Source organism: Sturnira hondurensis, unplaced genomic scaffold (genome assembly GCF_014824575.4).
Source record: "Sturnira hondurensis isolate 20B ecotype Veracruz unplaced genomic scaffold, ASM1482457v3 Scaffold0006213, whole genome shotgun sequence".
Lineage (NCBI taxonomy): Eukaryota > Metazoa > Chordata > Mammalia > Chiroptera > Phyllostomidae > Sturnira > Sturnira hondurensis.
This window is the reverse complement of record NW_028078844.1, coordinates 2,547,052-2,560,068: the sequence shown is the minus strand read 5'-3', so window position 1 is coordinate 2,560,068 and position 13,017 is coordinate 2,547,052. Positions and strand designations below refer to the sequence as shown.

General features: G+C 38.1%; 1 protein-coding gene across 6 annotated transcripts in view; it reads left to right on the top strand.

The window, feature by feature from the left end:
• Nucleotides 1-13,017, top strand: part of ATM (ATM serine/threonine kinase) — a 175,671-nt gene that overhangs the window by 41,539 nt on the left and 121,115 nt on the right. For all 6 annotated transcript variants that reach the window (XM_037047706.1, XM_037047705.1, XM_037047708.1 and 3 more), the window contains 3 exons: nt 199-288; nt 10,211-10,340; nt 11,101-11,300. In XM_037047706.1, coding sequence (XP_036903601.1) covers nt 199-288; nt 10,211-10,340; nt 11,101-11,300 — 420 coding nt within the window. The remainder of the gene's footprint in view (nt 1-198; nt 289-10,210; nt 10,341-11,100; nt 11,301-13,017) is intronic.

Here is a 13,017-nt window from a genome sequence, read left to right as displayed (position 1 = left end):
GCAAGCCTGCGCTCAACCACTGAGCTATATGAGCCAGGGCCATAATAAACTCTTTATCCATGCTTTTCATGTTAGAGAATTTTTAGTGTAAAGGAAAATCTACATTTCATTCAAGATAAAATACTATCTTCTTGGTAGAAGAATTGTTTGCTTGTTGCAAGTATTGTTTCCTTGTTTTGTTTTTTGTTTTCATTACAGTACAATCCAAATAAGATTGCATCTAGATTTTTCCTACGATTGTTAACATCAACGCTACTGAATGATATTGCAGATATTTGTAGAAGTTTAGTAAGTATGCTTTTTGTTTTACTACCATATTTTATTGATAATTTGTCTTTTTTTTATTCTTTATATATTTGTTAATCTGTTATATAGACAATGAACTCATGGTCTGAATAAGGCAAGGTGTGCCTAGTACTGGGATTTCAGCAGAGAATGAAGCAGCGTTTGATATCATGGAGCATGCAAGCTGATGGAGAAGAGAGACATATAACAAAATTACCCAAATTGTTAATTATATTTTTGATAAGTATCTTAAAGGAGAAGTATGAGATCCAAGGAGAGCCAGTTCTACCAGGATTGGCTTACGTACCAAGACTTGAACCAATCAGTGTGGTAGGAAAGGATTTTGGGGGATATGCAGTTTCACTGGTGACTGAAGGTTAATTAGCTGTTAGTGAGGTAAATGTGGTGGGTAAGGTCACAGGCAGAAAGAGCAAAGGGAAACCAAAAGGGTACAATAGTAGAAGGCAAGGGAAAGTTCCAGGAGGGTTGTAGGCATACTGGGTTGAATGCTAATGAATTTTAAGACTAAAATGTGCAAACAACCTGGCAACATTGGGACTAAGGTTGTGACCAAAGTGAGTTGTGGATGCAGAAGCTAGATTGGAGTGAGTTGGGGAGTGAGAGAAATTGAGAGATCAAGTATCACAATTCTTTCTTTTAATTGAATTTATTGGAGTGACATTGATTTGCAAAACCATACAGTGTTCAAGTGCACAGCACAATAAAGCATCTGCACTTTGTATTGTGTTCCAGTTGCCCCAAGCAAAGTCTCTTTCCTTTCCCATTTCTCTCCTTCACTGTCACCAACCCCTCACTTCACTTTACCCCTGGCTGTCACCACTCTGTTGTCTGTGTCTTTGTTTTATGTATATGTGTGTGTTTGCTTAATCCCATCTCTTTCTTTCATTCAGTCCTACAACCCCTGTCTGACAGCTGTCAGTCTCTTCCTGTGTCTATGCCTCTGTTCCTATTTTGCACATCAGCTTATTTTGTTCATTAGATTCCATGTATAAATGAGATCATTTGTTATTTGTCTTTTTCTGACTGGCTTCTTTCACTTAGCATAATAATCTCCTGGTTTATCCATGCTGTCGCAAAGGGAAGATTTTCTTTTATATAGCTGAGTAGTATTTCATTGTGTAAATGGACCACAACTTTTTATCTATTCATCTACTGTTGAACACTTGGGTTGTTTCCAGATCATGACTATTGTAAATAATGCTGTAGTGAACAGAGGAGTGCATGAATTCTTTGGAATTAGTAACTGGGTTTCTTAGGATATATTGCCAGAAGTGGAATTCCATTTCAATGGAATTCCAATGGAGTAATAAGGCAATTCCATTTTTAATTTTTTAAGGAATCTTCATACTGTTTTCCACAGTGGCTGCACCAGTCCACATTCTCACCAATGAAGTTTCACCTTCCTCCATATCCTCGCTGACCCTTGATGTTTGTTGATTTATTGATGATAGGCATTCTGACAGCTGTCAGGTGGTATCTCATTGTGGTTTTAATTTGCATCTCTCTGGTGACAACTGATGTTGAACATTTTTTCATGGCTCTTGGCCATCTGTATATCCTCTTCGGAAAAGTGTCTATTCAAGTCCTTTGCCCATTTTGTAATACAATTGTTTGTGTTTCTTACACAATACAAGAGTTGTGTAAGCTCTTTATATAGTTTGAAAATTAATCCCTTATCAGATGTATCATTGGCAAATAGGTTCTCTGTTGCAATGGATTGCCTTTTTATTGGATTGGCCAAAAAGTCTATATGGTTTTAACTGTAAAATAAAAGATTCGTTTTCACCAATAACGTTATTGATTTGGATATTTTGAGTATGTCAGGTATCTCCCCTGTGGTATAATTTTGATCTCAATTGATATCTCAGTTTGATCACTATCAACTTCAACTAGTCTACCCAACTGTGGAGCATCATCCAGCAAGAAATTTGCAGCATGAAACTTTGCAAACCACTTTTGCCTAGTTTGATCATTCACACCACTTGCTCCATACACTACACAAATCTTTTTTAAGAGTTTCAGTAGTGTAGTGGTTATCACATTTGCCTCACAAATCTTTTTCTGTGTTTCAGTTGCATTTTTCCCTCTTTTGAAGTAATAAAGCATAGTCTGCCAAAAATGTTGAATATTTTTTCCATCTTCAATATTAAAATGGCTACACTAATTTTCACCAGTTTTGATAAGTTTTTTTAAAAAATCATGCTGATATGGCAGCTGTCACAATACAATGTAACAAAATTGTTTTGAATGGTGTTAAAGAGAACTAAGCACTTTTAGGGCCGCCTTAAGGAAAAAAACAAATGAACTTTTTGGCCAACCCATTATTTTGTTGATGGTTTCTTTTGCTATGAAAACCTTCTTAGTTTGATGTAGTCCCATTTGTTGTTTTTCCCCCCTGTGTTTTCTACCTTAGTATACATATTGGCAAAAATGTTGTTGAGAGATGTCAGATTTTACTGCCAATCTTTTAGTATGATTTCGTGACTTGTATTTAACTGTTTTATTCGTTTTGAGTTTATTGTTGTGTATGAAGATGGTGGTCTGGTTTCATTTTTTTTTGCACATAGCAGTCCAGTTTTTTCCAACACCATTTATTGAAGAGACTGTCTTTAGTCCGTTGTATGTTCTTCTGTCCTCTGTCAAATATTATTTGAGCAGAAAGGCATGAGTTTATTTCTGAACTCTCTGTTCTGTTTCCATAGATTTATCTGCCAGTTCTTAATGCCAATACCAGGCTATTTTGATTATGATGGATTTGTACTATATTTTGATATCAGATATTATGAAACTTCCAACTTTGTTCCTCTTTCTCAAGATTGCTGAGGCTATTTGGGGTCTTTTTTGGTTCCATATGAATTTTTAGAATATGTTTTAAATCTGTAAAATATGTCATTTATATTTTAATAGGAATTACACTGAATGTATAGATTGCTTTAGGTAATATGTACATTTTAATGATGATAATTCTTCCAATTCATGAACATGGTATATGCTTCCACTTAACTTGTATATTCCTTATTTTGTTCTCTGCAGTATTCTATAATTTTCTGAGTACAGAAACCTACTTTGGTTAAATTTATCCCTAGATACCTTATTTTTTTGTTGTTGTTGGAATAGTAAATGGTATTGTTTTCTTAATTTCTCTTTCTGAGAGTCCACTATTGGTGTATAAAAATGCCACTGATTTCTGGATATTATTTTTATATTCTGCTATATTGACAAATTTATTTATTAAATCTGGTAGTTTAGGGTGGAGTTTTTAGGGTTTTCTATGTACAATATTATATCATGTGTGGATAATGATTATCATACTTCCTTTTTTCCAGTTTGGATGCCTTTTATTTCTCCTTCTTGTCTGATTACTGTGGCTATGACTTCAGTACTATTTTAAATAAGAGTGGTGAAAAGCTTACTTCCATGTCTTGATCTTGATATTAAAGAAAATGCTTTTAGTTTTGTCCATGGAGTATGATGGTGGCTGTGATTTTGTCATATATGGCCTTCATTGTGTTGAGGTTTGATCCCTCTATTCCTATTTTGCTGAGAGTCTTGACCATGAATACATGCTGCATTTTATCCAATTCTCTTTCTGTATCTATCTATTAATGCAATCTGTGATTTTAATCCTTTATTTCGTTTATGTGGTGTATCACATGTATTGGTTTGAAAATATTATACCAATTTTGTGGCCCCAGAATAAATCTCACTTGAACTTAGTATGTGATCTTTTAAATGTTTTGCTGGATTCTGTGTGCTAATAATTTGTTGAGGATTTTACCATCTGTGTTCATGAAGGATATTTGTGTATAATTTTCTTTTTAGTGCCTTTATCTGCTTTTGGAATTAGAATAATGCTGTTCTAATATAATCAACTTGGGAGTTTTCCTTCTTCAATTTTTTGAAATAGTTTGAGAAGGATAGGTGTAAGTATTTTTTTTCTTTTTAAATATATTTTATTGATTATGCTATTACAGTTGTCTCAGTTACCCCCCTTTATTCCTCTCTACCCTGCATATAACATATAAGTTATTCCTTTCCACCCTGCAAAGAACATATAAGTTCTTTGGCTTCTACATTTCCTATACTGTTCTTACCCTCCCCCTGTCAATTTTCTACCTACTATCTATGCTACTTATTCCCTGTACCTTTTCCCCATTCTCCCTCACTCCCTCCCTGCTGATAACCCTTCACGCGATCTCCATTTCTGTGATTTTGTTCCTGTTCTAGTTGATTGCTTAGTTTGTTTTTGTTTTTTTTTAGGTTCAGTTGTTGGTAGTTGTGAGTTTGTTGTCATTTAACTATTCATATTTTTGAACTTCTTTCTCTTAGATAAGTCCCTTTAACATTTCATATAATATGGGCTTGGTAATGATGAACTTGACCTTATCTTGGAAACACTTTATCTGTCCTTTCATTGTAAATGAAAGCTTTGCTGGATAGAGTCATTTTGGGTGCAGGTCCTTGCCTTTCATGACTTGGAATACTTCTTTCCAGCCCCTTCTTCCTTCCTGTAAGGTTTCTTTGGAGAAATCAGCTGATAGTTTAATGGGAACTCCTTTGTAGGTAACTCTCTCCTTTTCTCTTGCTGCTTTTAAGATTCCTTCATTTTAATCTTGTCTAATGTAATGATGATGTGCCTTGGTGTGCTCCTCCTTGGGTCCAACTTCTTTGGGACTCTCTGAGCTTCCTGGACTTCCTGAAAGTCTGTTTCCTTGGCCAGATTGAGGAAGTTCTCCTTCACTATTTTCAAATACATTTTCAATTTCTTGCTCTTCCTCTTCTCTTTCCGGCACTCCTATGATTTGGATGTTGGAAGGTTTAAAGATGTCCTGGAGGTTCCTTAGCCTCTCATATTTTTGAGGTCTTATTTCTTCATTTGGTCCTGGTTGCGTGTTTCCTTATTCCTTCTGCTCCAAACCACTGATTTGAGTCCTGGTTTCCTTCCCGTCACTGTTGGTTCCCTGTAGATTTTTCTTTATTTCACATAATGCAACCTTCATTGCTGCCCAAGTCTTTTCTATGCTGTTGAAGTACCCAGTGAGTTCCTGGAGCATTCTGATAACACTGGATCTGATAGGTTGGCTCTCTTCATTGCTTAGTTATATTTTTTCCTGGAGCTTTGAACTGTTCTTTTATTTGGGCCTTTTTTTTTCTTCTGAGCACACCTATTATGTAGTAAGGGACAGAGCCCTAGGTGTTCACCAGGGTGGAGCAACCCAGGTTGCTATGTTGTGATACTGTGTGTGGGGGAGGTCTGAGAAGGAACAGTGCAGTTTGCTCCTCTCTCTGCTAGTTTTCCGTTACTTCCCCAGATACCCACAATCAAATTGGGCCCTTCTGGTGCTGATTTGGAGGGTGAGGGTGGGCTTATGTACATTCTAGGATCCTGTGGGTCTCTCCAACAAACCCTCCTGTGAGGCTGGGAGTTTCTCCTGCTGCTGCTTTAACCCCCATTGGTGTTTTCAGTCAGAGGCTTTGGGGTTTATTTCCATGCACTGGAATGTTTGGTTGTGTGGTCTGTGTTGCTCCCCAGTTGTTTCTTTCGGTTTATCTGCACCCAAATGTGGGACTGCCCAGTGTGTAAACCACCACCTTGTCTGGTTCTTCAGCTGCAGCCTTGCCATGAGTCCTCTCCACCCAGCTGCCTGTTTCTGCCCCTCCTACTGGTCTGAATGAATGTTTCTTTTAACTCTTTGGTTGTTGGACTTCCATACAGTTTGAATTTCTGTCAGTTCTGTTGTTTTTTGTTTTTAAATTTGCTGTTCTTTTCGTTGTGTGAGGAGGCACAGTGTGTCAACCTACGTCTCCATTTGGCCCAAAGTCTCTTGGGTAGCTCCCTATATTTTCTGTGTTGTACTTTATATCCTCATGGCTATTCTGTCACTACCAATTTGTATTTAATCATTTCATCTTTTTCACTCATCTCCCTAATCACCCTGCCATCTGGCAACTGTCAAAATGTTGTTTGGTATCTGTGAATGTGTTTCTGTTCAGGGTCATTTTTTTGTGGTTTAGATTACACATAAGTAAAATTGTATAGCATTTATCCTTCTCTCTCTCTGACTTAATTCACTCAGTGAACTACCCTCTAGGTCCAACCATATTGTTGCAGATGACAATATTTCATTCTTTTTTTAATGGCCAAGCCATATTCCATTGTATACAGGTACCAGCTCTACTTATCCATTCATCTATTAATGGGCACTTAGATGACTTCATCTCTTGGTTCTTGTAGGTACTCCTACAATGAACAACATATGGATGCATATGTATTTTCATTTAGTGTTTTGGTTTTCTTTGGATATATACCCTTAAGTGGAATTGCTGTATCTTTTTTTGCCTCTGGTTATATAGCCTTTGTTTTAAGGTCTGTTTTATCTGGTTTAAGTATTTCTACTTCTTTTTTTTTTTTGCTGTAAAATACCAGTTTCTATCCCTACACTTTTTCAGTCTGTTTGTATCCCATGTGTCTTTTGATTGGGGTATTTAACGTAATAAATAATAGATATGTATTTATTACCATTTTATTATTCATACTGTCCAACTTTTTTTATTCTTCTGGTTTGGTGGTGATGAACTCCTGTAGCTTTCTCTTGTCCTGGAATCTGCATATCTGTTCTGTGATTCTAAATGGTAGCTTTGCTTGGTAGAGGAATCTTGATTGTGGGTTCTTCTTTCTTTCTAATCACTTTGAATATTTTGTGCCAATCCTTTCTGCTCTGCAAAGTTTCTGTTGTGAAATTGTCTGACAAGTCTTATGGGACTTTCTTTGTAGATAACTAGCTCCTTTTCTCTTGCTGCCTTCAAGAGTCTTTCTGCTTTTAAGAAATTTTAACCTTTGGTGTTTTCATTATAATCTGTCTTCATATGAGCCTCTTTGCATTCATCCTCTTTGGAACTCTGCACTTCCTGTACTCGTACATCTATTTTCTTCACCAGCTTAGGGAATTTTTTTGTCATTGCTTTTTCCAGTAGGTTTTCATTTTTTAAAAAATAGGATTGCTTTATATATATTTTAAAGATTTTATTTATTTATTTTTAGAGGGAGGGAGAAAGAGAGAGAGAAACATCAGTGTGTGGTTGCCTCTCATGCAGCCCCCATTGGGGACCTGGCCTGCAACCCACAGGCATATGCCCTGGCCTGGAATTGAACTGGCAGCCCTTCAGTTCACAGCCCGCACTCAATCCTCTGAGCTATACCAGCCAGGGTGGTTTTCAAGTTTTTGCTGTCTCTTCATTTTCTGGGAGACACCCCGCGATATGCATGGTAGTACACTTGTTGTCCCAGGCTCATTAGACTGTCCTCAGTTTGGATTCTTTTTTCTTTTGCTATTTTGATTGGGTTTTGCTTCCTTATCTTCCAATTTGTTGGTTTAGTCCTCTGCTTCATCTACTCTAATGTTGATTCCTTCTAATGTATTATTCATTTTGGTTCATGTATTTTCCATTTCTGTCTAGTTCTTTTCAATATTTTCTATTTTTGTTTTTATGTTTCCTATCTCTTACTGAAGTTCTCATTGAATTCATCTACTCTTACCGTAAGTTCCTTGGGTATCCTTTTTAACCATTGTTTTGAACTCTGCATCTGGTGGATTGTTTGTTTTCATTTTATTTCTTCTTTGGTATTTTGTTTTATTGTCTTATTTAGGACATGTTTATTTGTCTTCTCATTTTATCTGCCTCTAAATGTTATGTTTTAGATAGAGCTGCTACTTCTCCCAGTCATGGTAGAGTGGCCTTATTCAGTAGAAATGCTCTATGGGCCTACTGACATTGCCACCTTGGTCACTCCAGTTGGGTGCTTCAGTTGCATTCTTCCGTGGGCTGTGTGTATCTTACTGTTGTAGTTGAGCCTTGATTGTTGTTGGCCAGTCAGTGGAAGGGATTTACTTCCAAGCCAGTTGACTGCGAGGACATGCATAACTACAGTGGAAGAGCTGCTGTGTAGGGTCCGACTCTGTGAAGCAGAACTCACTTCAACGAGGCTCAGGTACCCAGTGAGTTAATCCTTTGAATGTGTTGCTCATGGAGATGGTTGCACCAGCTGGTTCCATGGTGCTCTCTCATGGTGTGAAGCTGTCTCCCTGGTGCACTGACTATGGGACCTCCTGAGATGATCAGACTAAGGTCAGCTGTTGCCTGTTCCCTGCTTGAAAATGATCTGCTTATGGCTCCTACTTGTGCTGGGCTCATGATGTGATGGGGAGAGAGTGTGCTGTGAACTAAGGCCAGTGTCACAGTTTCCTGGCAACAGGTACAGGGCATGCTGAAGCCAGATCCTCCTTGTTAAGTGTTTGTGAACCCTTTACAGATTTTAGAAAAGTTCTCAGCATGAGCCAAGATAAGCCATTTGTATATAAAAGCCACTAGAAGTTGCTTGGGTGGGCTCACAAGTTGGTAGGACATAGTTTTAGGGAATCACCAGGGTGGAGTAAATAGTCTTAGGTTTATGGAGACTTACGTATGGTTCTTGGTAACTTCTGCCAATACTTCTGTCTGGGTAATAGCTGCTCTTCCAGTCTTCACCACAAATCCAGACAATCTATTTTCTCCTCATGTGTCCTTGGTGCCTTTTGTGCTGCTGCCCCAGTACTGCAGCTCAGAGGAAGTGAGACCATTCAACCCTCTGTCTCAACCACAATCTCTCCTGGTTTTCATAGCCAGACTTTATGGGGACTTCTCTTCCTAGCACTGGAACTCTGGCTATGTGGTATGGTGTGGGGCTGGGACCCTTAGCTTCTCAGGGGAACCTCCGCAATCAAGAAACCCTTCCTCATTTTTCATATGCAGGTGTGGGACCAGCTCAATCTGCCTCTCTGCCCCTCTTACCAGTTTGGATGTGGTTTCTTTTGTATATCCTTAGTTATAGAACTCCTGTTCAGCTAGATTTCAGGTGGTTCTGAATAATGGTTTTTTGTAGTTTAGTTGTTATTTAAACCACAAAATTACAGGGGGGGGGCGGTCCTGGGAGGGTACAAGTACCACATTTACCTAGTCTGACATCTTAAGTGGAAGCCTAGCACATCAAATGTTAATTAACATTTTAATTAGATTTTGTTTGTTTGTTATAAAGAGTGGCAAAGATTCTTTTGTCTACATTTGCACCTATGAAGGATGAGGGATACATTCTAGAAATATATCCTGTTCAGAAGGAATATGAATTTTATTTTGGATGGATATAGTAATTGTCCTCAAATAGTCATATAAGTTTAAACTTTTTTCATACCATTATCAATTTTGAGTAATAATAAAATGTCTTAGTCTGCCCTGGCTGGTGTGGCTTGGTGGATTCAGCACTGGGCTGCAAACCAGGGGGTCGCCAGTTCAGTTCCCGGTCAGTGCACATGCCTGGGTTTCGGGCTAGTTTGGGCCCCCAGTAGGGGATGCATGGGAGGCAACCACACATCAATGTTTCTCTCCCTCTCTTTCTCCTTCCCTTCACCTCTCTCTGAAAATAAATCAAGTATTTTTTTAAAAGTCTTAGTTTAAGAAATTATTTGTAAGGATTGAATTTTATTATGTTGCCATAGATAAATTACAGTTTATATCCATTTTCCTATTGTTATAGATGTAATAGAAATAATACTGCAGTGTTCATATACATGAATGTTCAATCATTTGAGCATGTGAATTTTAACTACAACTTGCTTCTGAAAGAAGCCAACTTTAAAAAACATCTTTCTGCCCTGGCTGGCGTGGCTCAGTGGATTGAGCGCAGGCCTGCGAACCACACGATCGCAGTTCGATTCCCAGTTAGGGCACATGCCTGGGTTGCAGGCCAGTTCCCAGCGGGGGATGCATGAGAGGCGGCCATACATTGATATTTCTCTCCCTCTCTCCTTCCCTTTCCCTCTAAAGATAAATACATAAAACCTTTAAAAAAAAACATCTTTCTCCTTTGAAGGTATCCTTTATCAAAAAACCACCTGAAAATGGACAAGTAGAATCAATGGAGGATGACACTGATGAAAATGATTACCCTGCTAGTGGTGTTAGTGATGCAAATGAATCTGGAGAGAACCAGCTCAGTATTGGTAAATATATATTTACAATGCAGGATTTCTTGTACCTCTTCGTATTGATTTGGCATTCCAGAATCCTCATAGTTACTTGTTTTATGCTCATTTTATTTCCTTTTGGTGTAGTTTATTAGATTGGTTTTTTGTGTGTGCCTTTTAGATTCTCTAATTTTTAATTGAATTTATTTTCTGTTCTTCACTGAGAAAATTAAAATAATTAGTAAAAAAGTCATATGTTAGTTTTTTCAAAATAGAAAGCAGGAGAGTGATAAAGCACCTATAATGCCATCCCTTTTAACCTTTTTCTGTTATTTCTCTCTAGAGCCTTTGAAAATTGTAATCAACATTGATTTTCATATCTTTTCTTTACCTTGTTTGCTTTAATATTAATTATGAGCCTTTTTTATTTAACTATTTATATTGATAATTGTACTTTTTAATGACTCCATAATATCCTAGTTAACATATATGCTGTAATTTACTTGGCTATAGTTTACTGTTATGAGTTTAGATTCCTTTCTATTTTCCTATAATTAACAGTGTAGCTGTGGATGTTTGTCTTCATAGATTATCCATACGTCGTTTCTTGGTGATAGAATCCTACTGTAATGTTTTATGAAGAATTTTGAAGCTTTTAGTGATAATCAATCATTTTAACCATAATTTTGTTTTTCATATACTTTTTCTTTTTGATTGGAGGAAATTTGAGTTAATGTTCAGTGTATATGGTTATTGTGCCCCTCTCTTTGTTTTAGTAAGTGCTTTTTATTTTTAGGTGCCATGAGTCCTTTAGCTGAAGAACATCTGTCAAAGCAAGATCTCCTTTTTTTAGACATGCTCAAGTTCTTGTGTGTGTGTGTAACTACTGCTCCGACCACTACTGTGTCATTTAGAGCAGCGGATATTCGGAGGAAATTGTTATTGTTAACCGATATCAGCACCCTAGACCCTACTAAACCTCTGCACCTACACATGGTGAGTTCAGTGAAATGAAAATTCTCTTCAGTTCTGTCTGGATTTGCAGGTAAATAGAATGGACTGACATAAGAATCACATAGTGATTGAAATTGCTTTCTTGAAAAATGAATCTGAGACTAATTACAGATATACTTTTTTATTTAATGTGCTATGATAAAAGAACATAAGTGGAAACTGAAACATTAAAACTTAGATGGTCTTTGGATACATTTATTATTTTAGGTATAATTATGTTTTTTTTAATATATTTTATTGATTATACCATTACAGTTGTTCTATTCCCCCCTTCAATCCCCTCCACCCACACCCTCCCTCCCCCACCATTCTCCCCCCCTTAGTTTATAACCACATGTCTCAAGTTCTTTGGATTCTATATTTCCCCCACTATTCTCGCCCTCCCCCCTATCTATTTTCTGCCTACCATCTATGCTATTTTCTGTGCCTTCTCCCCTCTTCTCCCCCTCCCACCCCGCTGTTTCTAACCCTCCATGTGTTCTTCATTTCTATGGTTCCACTCCTGATCTAGCTGTCCTCTTGGTTTGCTTTTGTTTTAGGTGTGGTTGTTAATAACTGTGTGTTTGCTGTCCTTTCACTGTTCATATTTTTCATCTTCTTTTTCTTATATAAGTCCCTTTAGCATTTCATATAATAAGGGCTTGGTGATGATGAACTCCTTGAACTTGACCTTATCTGAGAAGCACTTTATCTGTCCTTCCATTCTAAATGAAAGTTTTGCTGGATAAAGCAATCTTGGCTGTAGGTCTTTGGATTTCATGACTTGGAATACTTCTTTCCAGCCCCTTCTTGCCTGTAAGGTCTCTTTTGAGAAATCCGCTGACAGTCTGATGGGTACTCCTTTGTAGGTGACTGTCCCCTTATCCCTTGCTGCTTCTAGGATTCTCTCCTTCATTTTGGTCTTGGCTAATGTAATTATGATGTGCCTTGGTGTGTTCCTCCTTGGGTCCAACTTCTTTGGGACTCTCTGAGCTTCCTGGATTTCCTGGAAGTCTATTTCCTTTGCCAGACTGGGGAAGTTCTCCTTTATTATTTGTTCAAATACGTTTTCCACTCGTGGCTGTTTCTTTCCCCCTTCTGGTACCCCTATAATTCGGATGTTGGAACGTTTAAAGATGTCCTGGAGGTTCCTAAGCCTCTCCTCATTTTTTTGAATTCTCATTTCTTCATTCCTTTCTGGTGGGATGTTTTGTTCTTCCTTCTGGTCCATTCCATTGATTTGTGTCCCCGTTTCCTTTCCATCACTATTGGTTTCCTGTGCATCTCCCTTCATTTCAATCAGTCCAGCCCTCACATGTTCCTCTAATTTGTAACTTTGTTCCTCTAATTTGTGACTATAATCAACCAGTTCTGTGAGCATCCTGATAAATAGTGTCCTGAATTGTGCTTCTGAGAGGCTGGCAATTTCTCGGTCACTTAGAGTTATTGGCTCTGGGACTTTGAGTTTTTCTTGTGCCATCTTTCGGGTTGTTCGTGCCTGTTCCATAGCAGGATCAGAGCCCTAAAGTGTTCACTAGAACAGGGCAACTCAGTCGCTGGGTTGTGACGTTTAGGTGGGGGCGGGGTCAAAGAGCGACAATGGCTCTCACTGGTCTTGCAGGGCAACTAAGTCGCTGGGTTGTGACGCTGTATGTGGGTGCGGGGTCAAAGAGGGACTCTGGCGTCCTGTCTGCCACCTGCCGCCCCGGCCCTCACCGGT